General features: G+C 46.2%; 1 protein-coding gene across 1 annotated transcript in view; it reads right to left on the bottom strand.

Annotated features, from left to right (window-relative positions):
• The window catches only part of LOC311137617 (actin remodeling regulator NHS-like), a gene marked incomplete at both ends in the record, with an annotated part of 198,350 nt that overhangs the window by 127,358 nt on the left and 58,021 nt on the right, over positions 1-12,971 (bottom strand). The window contains one exon of the mRNA XM_084172119.1: positions 1,930-2,082. Within this exon, the coding sequence (XP_084028245.1) occupies positions 1,930-2,082 (153 nt within the window). The remainder of the gene's footprint in view (positions 1-1,929; positions 2,083-12,971) is intronic.

Below are 12,971 nucleotides of genomic sequence, written 5' to 3'. Positions count from 1 at the left end.
TATCCCCATCCTACTGTACTATATCTACTATCCCCATCCTACTGTACTATCCCCATCCTACTGTACTATATCTACTATCCCCATACTACTGTACTATATCTACTATCCCCATCCTACTGTACTATCCCCATACTACTGTACTATATCTACTATCCCCATACTACTGTACTATATCTACTATCCCCATCCTACTGTACTATCCCCATACTACTGTACTATATCTACTATCCCCATTCTACTGTACTATCCCCATCCTACTGTACTATATCTACTATCCCCATCCTACTGTACTATCCCCATCCTACTGTACTATATCTACTATCCCCATTCTACTGTACTATATCTACTATCCCCATTCTACTGTACTATCACCATCCTACTGTACTATATCTACTATCCCATCCTACTGTACTATATCTACTATCCCCATCCTACTGTACTATATCTACTATCCCCATCCTACTGTACTATATCTACTATCCCCATCCTACTGTACTATATCTACTATCCCCATACTACTGTACTATATCTACTATCCCCATCCTACTGTAATATCACCATACTACTGTACTATATCTACTATCCCCATACTACTGTACTATAACTACTATCCCCATCCTACTGTAATATCACCATACTACTGTACTATATCTACTATCCCCATTCTACTGTACTATATCTACTATCCCCATCCTACTGTACTATATCTACTATCCCCATCCTACTGTACTATCCCCATCCTACTGTACTATATCTACTATCCCCATCCTACTGTACTATATCTACTATCCCCATCCTACTGTACTATATCTACTATTCCCATCCTACTGTACTATATCTACTATCCCCATCCTACTGTACTATATCTACTATCCCCATCCTACTGTACTATATCTACTATTCCCATCCTACTGTACTATATCTACTATCCCCATCCTACTGTACTATATCTACTATCCCCATTCTACTGTACTATCCCCATCCTACTGTACTATATCTACTATCCCCATCCTACTGTACTATATCTACTATCCCCATCCTACTGTACTATATCTACTATTCCCATCCTACTGTACTATATCTACTATCCCCATCCTACTGTACTATATCTACTATCCCCATCCTACTGTACTATATCTACTATCCCCATCCTACTGTACTATATCTACTATCCCCATCCTACTGTACTATATCTACTATCCCCATCCTACTGTACTATCCCCACTATCCCCATCCTACTGTACTATCCCCATCCTACTGTACTATATCTACTATCCCCATCCTACTGTACTATATCTACTATCCCCATCCTACTGTACTATATCTACTATCCCCATCCTACTGTACTATATCTACTATCCCCATCCTACTGTACTATATCTACTATCCCCATCCTACTGTACTATATCTACTATCCCCATCCTACTGTACTATATCTACTATCCCCATCCTACTGTACTATATCTACTATCCCCATCCTACTGTACTATATCTACTATCCCCATCCTACTGTACTATATCTACTATCCCCATCCTACTGTACTATATCTACTATCCCCATCCTACTGTAATATCACCATACTATCTGGAGTGTTGTGTTTCTATTGATACACTAGATGGCGCTTGTATGTTACTTTCTACAAATAGGAGATACAGGTCTTTACGGCGGGAGGCTCGTCTCCCTGAAAAGCCTTTAAGAGGAACGAGGCAAAACAAAAAGACATGCATGAAAACAAACCTCTGAACATAAAATATATTTCACAGACAAGCAAAGACAGAGTAGAGGAGTGTAGATAGATATCGCAGATCCAGTAGATGATTGGTTAATTACTATTGACTGAATGATGGTCACTGCTTAATACCTAACTTATGCACAATGTGTGTGTGCGTGTGTGTGTGTGCATGTGTTAGGGGTGTGTGTGTGTGTACCTCTGTGCATGGCCCTGAGGCTCTGCTGTGCGGTGCGGTGCAGCTCCTGGAGACATGGTGGTCTGCTGGAGGGTAGGAACACATTCCTCTGGAGGAGCCATGGAGACACGTAGTGGTCTGATAACTTCCACTCTACATCCAGGTCTGATACCGCTGTGGAGGGGGTGGGGCGGAGAGGGGGAGGGGAGGTGTGGGGCGGAGAAGGGGAGAGGAGGGGTGGGGCGGAGAGGGGGTGGGGAGGGGAGGGGTGGGGCGGAGAGGGGGAGAGGAGGGGTGGGGCAGAGAGGGGGAGGGATGGGGCGGAGAGGGGGAGAGGAGGGGTGGGGGAGAGGAGGGGTGGGGCGGAGAGGGGAGAGGAAGGGTGGGGCAGAGAGGGGGAGGGACAGGAGAATGGCTGGTGTTTAGTAATCGAGACACAGGCAGAGCAGTGTTCAGAATGATCGGAATCAAACGCTCTGTGATCATAAGGACAACTAGAGAACAACATGAACTCAGCGTGGCCTATAGGGTAATTATGGGTTCCACACCACTGAAACATCCTGTCAACCAGCTAATCACATCCACATGACCTGTCAACCAGCTAATCACATCCATATGACCTGTCAACCAGCTAATCACATCCACATGACCTGTCAACCAGCTAATCACATCATATGACCTGTCAACCAGCTAATCACATCCACATGACCTGTCAACCAGCTAATCACATCCACATGACCTGTCAACCAGCTAATCACATCCACATGACCTGTCAACCAGCTAATCACATCCACATGACCTGTCAACCAGCTAATCACATCCACATGACCTGTCAACCAGCTAATCACATCCACATGACCTGTCAACCAGCTAATCACATCATATGACCTGTCAACCAGCTAATCACATCACATGACCTGTCAACCAGCTAATCACATCACATGACCTGTAAACCAGCTAATCACATCCACATGACCTGTAAACCAGCTAATCACATCCACATGACCTGTCAACCAGCTAATCACATCCACATGACCTGTCAACCAGCTAATCACATCCACATGACCGGTCAACCAGCTAATCACATCCACATGACCGGTCAACCAGCTAATCACATCCACATGACCTGTCAACCAGCTAATCACATCCACATGACCTGTCAACCAGCTAATCACATCCACATGACCTGTCAACCAGCTAATCACATCCACATGACCTGTCAACCAGCTAATCACATCCACATGACCTGTCAACCAGCTAATCACATCCACATGACCTGTCAACCAGCTAATCACATCATATGACCTGTCAACCAGCTAATCACATCCACATGACCTGTCAACCAGCTAATCACATCCACATGACCTGTCAACCAGCTAATCACATCCACATGACCTGTCAACCAGCTAATCACATCCACATGACCTGTCAACCAGCTAATCACATCATATGATCTGTCAACCAGCTAATTATATCCACATGACCTGTCAACCAGCTAATTACATCCATATGACCTGGTCTACCACTGGTTTCCAACAGAAATTCTAATCAATCTCAACCTAAATTCAAATCAGACATACAGTATATAGTGGAGTTATGAGGCTTTATGTCAGTGTCACCATGGTGCCCAAACCAGAGCCCGACATCTCCAGATAATACAGAGCTGTGCTGTATAAAACCAGCTATATAACACCAGGCTAGCTTGACGCTACTGCTACAGAGCTGTATATAACCAGGCTAGCTTAATGCTACTGCTACAGAGCTGTATATAACCAGGCTAGCTTGACGCTACTGCTACAGAGCTGTATATAACCAGGCTAGCTTGATGCTACAGAGCTGTATATAACCAGGCTAGCTTAATGCTACTGCTACAGAGCTGTATATAACCAGGCTAGCTTGACGCTACTGCTACAGAGCTGTATATAACCAGGCTAGCTTGACGCTACTGCTACAGAGCTGTATATAACCAGGCTAGCTTGATGCTACTGCTACAGAGCTGTATATAACCAGGCTAGCTTGATGCTACTGCTACAGAGCTGTATATAACCAGGCTAGCTTGATGCTACTGCTACAGAGCTGTATATAACCAGGCTAGCTTGACGCTACAGAGCTGTATATAACCAGGCTAGCTTGATGCTACTGCTACAGAGCTGTATATAACCAGGCTAGCTTGACGCTACTGCTACAGAGCTGTATATAACCAGGCTAGCTTGACGCTCCTGCTACAGAGCTGTATATAACCAGGCTAGCTTGATGCTACAGAGCTGTATATAACCAGGCTAGCTTGACGCTACTGCTACAGAGCTGTATATAACCAGGCTAGCTTGACGCTACTGCTACAGAGCTGTATATAACCAGGCTAGCTTGACGCTACTGCTACAGAGCTGTATATAACCAGGCTAGCTTGATGCTACAGAGCTGTATATAACCAGGCTAGCTTGACGCTACAGAGCTGTATATAACTAGGCTAGCTTGACGCTCCTGCTACAGAGCTGTATATAACCAGGCTAGCTTGACGCTACTGCTACAGAGCTGTATATAACCAGGCTAGCTTGATGCTACTGCTACAGAGCTGTATATAACCAGGCTAGCTTGATGCTACTGCTACAGAGCTGTATATAACCAGGCTAGCTTGATGCTACTGCTACAGAGCTGTATATAACAAGGCTAGCTTGATGCTACTGCTACAGAGCTGTATATAACCAGGCTAGCTTGATGCTACTGCTACAGAGCTGTATATAACCAGGCTAGCTTGATGCTACTGCTACAGAGCTGTATATAACCAGGCTAGCTTAATGCTACAGAGCTGTATATAACCAGGCTAGCTTGACGCTACAGAGCTGTATATAACCAGGCTAGCTTGACGCTACTGCTACAGAGCTGTATATAACCAGGCTAGCTTGACGCTACAGAGCTGTATATAACCAGGCTAGCTTGACGCTACTGCTACAGAGCTGTATATAACCAGGCTAGCTTGACGCTCCTGCTACAGAGCTGTATATAACCAGGCTAGCTTGATGCTACTGCTACAGAGCTGTATATAACCAGGCTAGCTTGACGCTACTGATACAGAGCTGTATATAACCAGGCTAGCTTGACGCTACAGAGCTGTATATAACCAGGCTAGCTTGACGCTACTGCTACAGAGCTGTATATAACCAGGCTAGCTTGACGCTACAGAGCTGTATATAACCAGGCTAGCTTGACGCTACAGAGCTGTATATAACCAGGCTAGCTTGACGCTACTGCTACAGAGCTGTATATAACCAGGCTAGCTTGACGCTCCTGCTACAGAGCTGTATATAACCAGGCTAGCTTGACGCTACTGCTACAGAGCTGTATATAACCAGGCTAGCTTGACGCTACAGAGCTGTATATAACCAGGCTAGCTTGACGCTACAGAGCTGTATATAACCAGGCTAGCTTGATGCTACAGAGCTGTATATAACCAGGCTAGCTTGACGCTACTGCTACAGAGCTGTATATAACCAGGCTAGCTTGACGCTACTGATACAGAGCTGTATATAACCAGGCTAGCTTGACGCTACAGAGCTGTATATAACCAGGCTAGCTTGACGCTACTGCTACAGAGCTGTATATAACCAGGCTAGCTTGACGCTACAGAGCTGTATATAACCAGGCTAGCTTGATGCTCCTGCTACAGAGCTGTATATAACCAGGCTAGCTTGACGCTACAGAGCTGTATATAACCAGGCTAGCTTGACGCTACTGCTACAGAGCTGTATATAACCAGGCTAGCTTGATGCTCCTGCTACAGAGCTGTATATAACCAGGCTAGCTTGACGCTACAGAGCTGTATATAACCAGGCTAGCTTGATGCTACTGCTACAGAGCTGTATATAACCAGGCTAGCTTGACGCTACAGAGCTGTATATAACCAGGCTAGCTTGACGCTACTGCTACAGAGCTGTATATAACCAGGCTAGCTTGATGCTCCTGCTACAGAGCTGTATATAACCAGGCTAGCTTGATGCTACAGAGCTGTATATAACCAGGCTAGCTTGATGCTCCTGCTACAGAGCTGTATATAACCAGGCTAGCTTGATGCTACAGAGCTGTATATAACCAGGCTAGCTTGACGCTACTGCTACAGAGCTGTATATAACCAGGCTAGCTTGACGCTACAGAGCTGTATATAACCAGGCTAGCTTGACGCTACAGAGCTGTATATAACCAGGCTAGCTTGACGCTCCTGGTACAGAGCTGTATATAACCAGGCTAGCTTGACGCTCCTGCTACAGAGCTGTATATAACCAGGCTAGCTTGACGCTACAGAGCTGTATATAACCAGGCTAGCTTGACGCTACTGCTACAGAGCTGTATATAACCAGGCTAGCTTGACGCTACAGAGCTGTATATAACCAGGCTAGCTTGATGCTACAGAGCTGTATATAACCAGGCTAGCTTGACGCTACAGAGCTGTATATAACCAGGCTAGCTTGATGCTACTGCTACAGAGCTGTATATAACCAGGCTAGCTTGACGCTACAGAGCTGTATATAACCAGGCTAGCTTGACGCTACAGAGCTGTATATAACCAGGCTAGCTTGATGCTACAGAGCTGTATATAACCAGGCTAGCTTGATGCTACTGCTACAGAGCTGTATATAACCAGGCTAGCTTGACGCTACTGCTACAGAGCTGTATATAACCAGGCTAGCTTGACGCTCCTGGTACAGAGCTGTATATAACCAGGCTAGCTTGACGCTACTGCTACAGAGCTGTATATAACCAGGCTAGCTTGACGCTCCTGGTACAGAGCTGTATATAACCAGGCTAGCTTGACGCTCCTGGTACAGAGCTGTATATAACCAGGCTAGCTTGATGCTACTGCTACAGAGCTGTATATAACCAGGCTAGCTTGACGCTACAGAGCTGTATATAACCAGGCTAGCTTGATGCTACAGAGCTGTATATAACCAGGCTAGCTTGATGCTACAGAGCTGTATATAACCAGGCTAGCTTGACGCTACAGAGCTGTATATAACCAGGCTAGCTTGATGCTACTGCTACAGAGCTGTATATAACCAGGCTAGCTTGACGCTACAGAGCTGTATATAACCAGGCTAGCTTGACGCTACTGCTACAGAGCTGTATATAACCAGGCTAGCTTGATGCTACTGCTACAGAGCTGTATATAACCAGGCTAGCTTGACGCTACTGCTACAGAGCTGTATATAACCAGGCTAGCTTGACGCTACAGAGCTGTATATAACCAGGCTAGCTTGACGCTACAGAGCTGTATATAACCAGGCTAGCTTGATGCTACAGAGCTGTATATAACCAGGCTAGCTTGATGCTACTGCTACAGAGCTGTATATAACCAGGCTAGCTTGATGCTACTGCTACAGAGCTGTATATAACCAGGCTAGCTTGACGCTACTGCTACAGAGCTGTATATAACCAGGCTAGCTTGACGCTACTGCTACAGAGCTGTATATAACCAGGCTAGCTTGACGCTACTGCTACAGAGCTGTATATAACCAGGCTAGCTTGACGCTACTGCTACAGAGCTGTATATAACCAGGCTAGCTTGACGCTACTGCTACAGAGCTGTATATAACCAGGCTAGCTTGACGCTACTGCTACAGAGCTGTATATAACCAGGCTAGCTTGATGCTACAGAGCTGTATATAACCAGGCTAGCTTGACGCTACTGCTACAGAGCTGTATATAACCAGGCTAGCTTGACGCTACTGCTACAGAGCTGTATATAACCAGGCTAGCTTGACGCTACTGCTACAGAGCTGTATATAACCAGGCTAGCTTAATGCTACAGAGCTGTATATAACCAGGCTAGCTTAATGCTACTGCTACAGAGCTGTATATAACCAGGCTAGCTTAATGCTACTGCTACAGAGCTGTATATAACCAGGCTAGCTTGATGCTACTGCTACAGAGCTGTATATAACCAGGCTAGCTTGACGCTACTGCTACAGAGCTGTATATAACCAGGCTAGCTTAACGCTACTGCTACAGAGCTGTATATAACCAGGCTAGCTTGATGCTACAGAGCTGTATATAACCAGGCTAGCTTGATGCTACTGCTTCAGAGCTGTATATAACCAGGCTAGCTTGATGCTACTGCTACAGAGCTGTATATAACCAGGCTAGCTTGATGCTACTGCTACAGAGCTGTATATAACCAGGCTAGCTTGATGCTACAGAGCTGTATATAACCAGGCTAGCTTGATGCTACAGAGCTGTATATAACCAGGCTAGCTTGATGCTACTGCTACAGAGCTGTATATAACCAGGCTAGCTTGACGCTACTGCTACAGAGCTGTATATAACCAGGCTAGCTTGACGCTACTGCTACAGAGCTGTATATAACCAGGCTAGCTTGACGCTACTGCTACAGAGCTGTATATAACCAGGCTAGCTTGATGCTACTGCTACAGAGCTGTATATAACCAGGCTAGCTTGACGCTACTGCTACAGAGCTGTATATAACCAGGCTAGCTTGACGCTACTGCTTCAGAGCTGTATATAACCAGGCTAGCTTAACGCTACTGCTACAGAGCTGTATATAACCAGGCTAGCTTAACGCTACTGCTACAGAGCTGTATATAACCAGGCTAGCTTGATGCTACAGAGCTGTATATAACCAGGCTAGCTTGACGCTCCTGCTACAGAGCTGTATATAACCAGGCTAGCTTGATGCTACAGAGCTGTATATAACCAGGCTAGCTTGACGCTACTGCTACAGAGCTGTATATAACCAGGCTAGCTTGACGCTACAGAGCTGTATATAACCAGGCTAGCTTGACGCTACTGCTACAGAGCTGTATATAACCAGGCTAGCTTGACGCTCCTGCTACAGAGCTGTATATAACCAGGCTAGCTTGATGCTACTGCTACAGAGCTGTATATAACCAGGCTAGCTTGACGCTCCTGCTACAGAGCTGTATATAACCAGGCTAGCTTGACGCTACAGAGCTGTATATAACCAGGCTAGCTTGATGCTACTGCTACAGAGCTGTATATAACCAGGCTAGCTTGACGCTACTGCTACAGAGCTGTATATAACCAGGCTAGCTTAATGCTACAGAGCTGTATATAACCAGGCTAGCTTGATGCTACTGCTACAGAGCTGTATATAACCAGGCTAGCTTGATGCTACAGAGCTGTATATAACCAGGCTAGCTTGACGCTACTGCTACAGAGCTGTATATAACCAGGCTAGCTTGATGCTACAGAGCTGTATATAACCAGGCTAGCTTGACGCTACTGCTACAGAGCTGTATATAACCAGGCTAGCTTGACGCTCCTGCTACAGAGCTGTATATAACCAGGCTAGCTTGACGCTACTGCTACAGAGCTGTATATAACCAGGCTAGCTTGACGCTACTGCTACAGAGCTGTATATAACCAGGCTAGCTTGATGCTACAGAGCTGTATATAACCAGGCTAGCTTGACGCTACTGCTACAGAGCTGTATATAACCAGGCTAGCTTGACGCTACAGAGCTGTATATAACCAGGCTAGCTTGACGCTACAGAGCTGTATATAACCAGGCTAGCTTGACGCTACTGCTACAGAGCTGTATATAACTAGGCTAGCTTGACGCTACTGCTACAGAGCTGTATATAACCAGGCTAGCTTGACGCTACTGCTACAGAGCTGTATATAACCAGGCTAGCTTGACGCTACAGAGCTGTATATAACCAGGCTAGCTTGATGCTACTGCTACAGAGCTGTATATAACCAGGCTAGCTTGACGCTACTGCTACAGAGCTTTGGAAGTACAGTAATATAAATGATAGGTGTATAATGTATGCTCACTCCAAGTGCTGTTAATGAGCTTCCTGTAATATTTTTTGCCATGCTGTGGTATTGATGATACAGTAGGTTACATTATACACCTACTGGGGCATTTTACCGTTACGCTGTAAAACTTCAGGAGTATGACGTTCAGTTAAAAGACTTTCAAAACATTAGGATCTGTAGAATGTCATGGTATTAAGATACCATTAAAATCAACCACACATATTGTAAATGGTCCAAGGTATTGTATATTGTATTGTATTGTTTTATTGTATACACAGCCAGATTAAAGCCAGGAAGGGATTTCAGTTTGAATTCAATCCCCTCTGATTCCATGGATTTGACCCAGAACGGGGCCATGTAGATTATAACTGGCCCTTATGTCTAGAACATGTGTTGTTTGTTTTGTTTCTCTGTATCATTGTTGACATTTCAGCTCTGCACCCTCCTCTGCTTTCCACCTGGCTACCCCTACCCCGGCCACCAGCTCTGCACCCTCCTCTGCTTTCCACCTGGCTACCCCGGCCACCAGCTCTGCACCCTCCTCTGCTTTCCACCTGGCTACCCCTACCCCGGCCACCAGCTCTGCACCCTCCTCTGCTTTCCACCTGGCTACCCCTACCCCGGCCACCAGCTCTGCACCCTCCTCTGCTTTCCACCTGGCTACCCCTACCCCGGCCACCAGCTCTGCACCCTCCTCTGCTTTCCACCTGGCTACCCCTACCCCGGCCACCAGCTCTGCACCCTCCTCTGCTTTCCACCTGGCTACCCCTACCCCGGCCACCAGCTCTGCACCCTCCTCTGCTTTCCACCTGGCTACCCCTACCCCGGCCACCAGCTCTGCACCCTCCTCTGCTTTCCACCTGGCTACCCCTACCCCGGCCACCAGCTCTGCACCCTCCTCTGCTTTCCACCTGGCTACCCCTACCCCGGCCACCAGCTCTGCACCCTCCTCTGCTTTCCACCTGGCTACCCCTACCCCGGCCACCAGCTCTGCACCCTCCTCTGCTTTCCACCTGGCTACCCCTACCCCGGCCACCAGCTCTACAACACTACCCCGGCCACCAGCTCTGCACCCTCCGCTGCAACTTGCCCATGCCCCCCCCCCCGCTTCTCCTTCACCCAAATTCAGACAGCTGATGTTCTGAAAGAGCTGCAAAATCTGGACCCCTACAAATCAGCTGGGCTAGACAATCTGGACCCTTTCTTTCTAAAATTAGCCGCCGAAATTGTCGCAATCCCTATTACCAGCCTGTTCAACCTCTCTTTCGTATCGTCTGAGATCCCCAGAGATTGGAAAGATGCCGCGGTCATCCCCCTCTTCAAAAGGGGGTGACACTCTAGATCCAAACTGATAGACCTATATCCATCCTGCCCTGCCTTTCGAAAGTATTTTAAAGCCAAGTTAACAAACAGATCACCGATCATTTCGAATCCCACCGTACCTTCTCCCCTATGCAATCTGGTTTCCGAGCTGGTCATGGGTGCACCTCAGCCACGCTCAAGGTCCTAAACGACGTTATAACCGCGATCGATAAAAGACTACTGTGCAGAAGTCTTCGTCGACCTGGCCAAGGCTTTCGACTCCGTCAATCACCGCATTCTTATTGGCAGACTAAATAGCCTTGGTTTCTCAAATGACTGCCTCGCCTGGTTCACCAACTACTTCTCAGATAGAGTTCAATGTGTCAAATCGGAGGGCCTGTTGTCTGGACCTCTGGCAGTCTCTATGGGGGTGCCAACAGGTTCAATTCTCAGGCCGACTCTATTCTCTGTGTATATCAATGATGTCACTCTTGCTGCTGGTGACTCTCAGATCCACCTCTACGCAGACGACACCATTTTATATACATCTGGCCCTTCATTGGACACTGTGTTAACAAACCTCCAAACGAGCTTCAATGCCATACAGCACTCTTTCCGTAGCCTCCAACTGCTCTTAAACGCTCGTAAAACTAAATGCATGCTCTTCAATCGAACGCTGCTTGCACCCGCCCGCCCGACTAGAATCACTACTCTCGGCGGGTCTGACTTAGAATATGTGGACAACTACAAATACCTAGGTGTCTGGTTAGACCGTAAGCTCTCCTTCCAGACTCACATTAAGCATCTCCAATCCAAAGTTAAATCTAGAATTGGCTTCCTATTTCACAACAAAGCCTCCTTCACTCATGCTGCCAAACATGCCCTCGTAAAACTGACTATCCTACCGATCCTTGACTTTGGCGATGTCATTTACAAAATAGCCTCCAACACTCCACTCAGCAAATTGGATGTAGTCTATCACAGTGCCATCCATTTTGTCACCAAAGCCCCATATACTACCCACCATTGTGACCTGTACGCACTCTTTGGCTGGCCCTGACTACATATTCGTCGCCAAACCCACTGGCTCCAGGTCATCTATAAATCACTGCTAGGCAAATCCCCGTCTTATCTTAGCTCATTGGTCACCATAGCAACACCCACCCGTAGTATGCGCTCCAGCAGGTATATCTCACTGGTCATCCCCAAAGCCAACACCTCCTTTGGCCGCCATTCCTTCCAGTTCTCTGCTGCTAATGACTGGAACGAACTGCAAAAATCTCTGAAGCTGGAGACTCTTATCTCCCTCACTAACTTTAAGCATCAGTTGTCAGAGCAGCTTACCGATCACTGTACCTGTACACAGCCCATCTGAAATTAGCCCACCCAACTACCTCATCCCTATATTGTTCTTTATTTTGCTCATTTGCACCCCAGTATCTCTATTTGCATATCTATCATTCCAGTGTTAATACTCAATTGTAATTATTTTGCACTATGGACTATTTATTGCCTTACCTCCATAACTTACTACATTTGCACACACTGTATATAGATTTTCTATTGTGTTATTGACTGTACGTTTTGTTTATTCCATATGTAACTGTGTTGTTGCTTTATCTTGGCCAGGTCGCAGTTGTAAATGAGAACTTGTTCTCAACTGGCTTACCTGGTTAAATAAAGGTGAAATAAATAAAAAAATATATATATACACATATACATACCGCTCAAAAAAATAAAGGGAACACTTAAACAACACAATGTAACTCCAAGTCAATCACACTTCTGTGAAATCAAACTGTCCACTTAGGAAGAAACACTGATTGACAATAAATGTCACATGCTGTTGTGCAAATAGTAGACAACAGGTGGAAATTATAGGCAATTAGCAAGACACCCACAATAAAGGACTGGTTTTGCAGGTGGTGACCACAGACCACTTCTCAGTTCCTATGCTTCCTGGCTGATGT

The sequence above is a fragment of the Coregonus lavaretus genome (assembly GCF_964263955.1).
Source record: "Coregonus lavaretus genome assembly, chromosome: 11".
NCBI classification, from domain to species: Eukaryota; Metazoa; Chordata; class Actinopteri; order Salmoniformes; family Salmonidae; genus Coregonus; species Coregonus lavaretus.
Note: the sequence above shows the minus strand (reverse complement) of the source record. Positions and strands in the feature narration are given on the sequence as shown.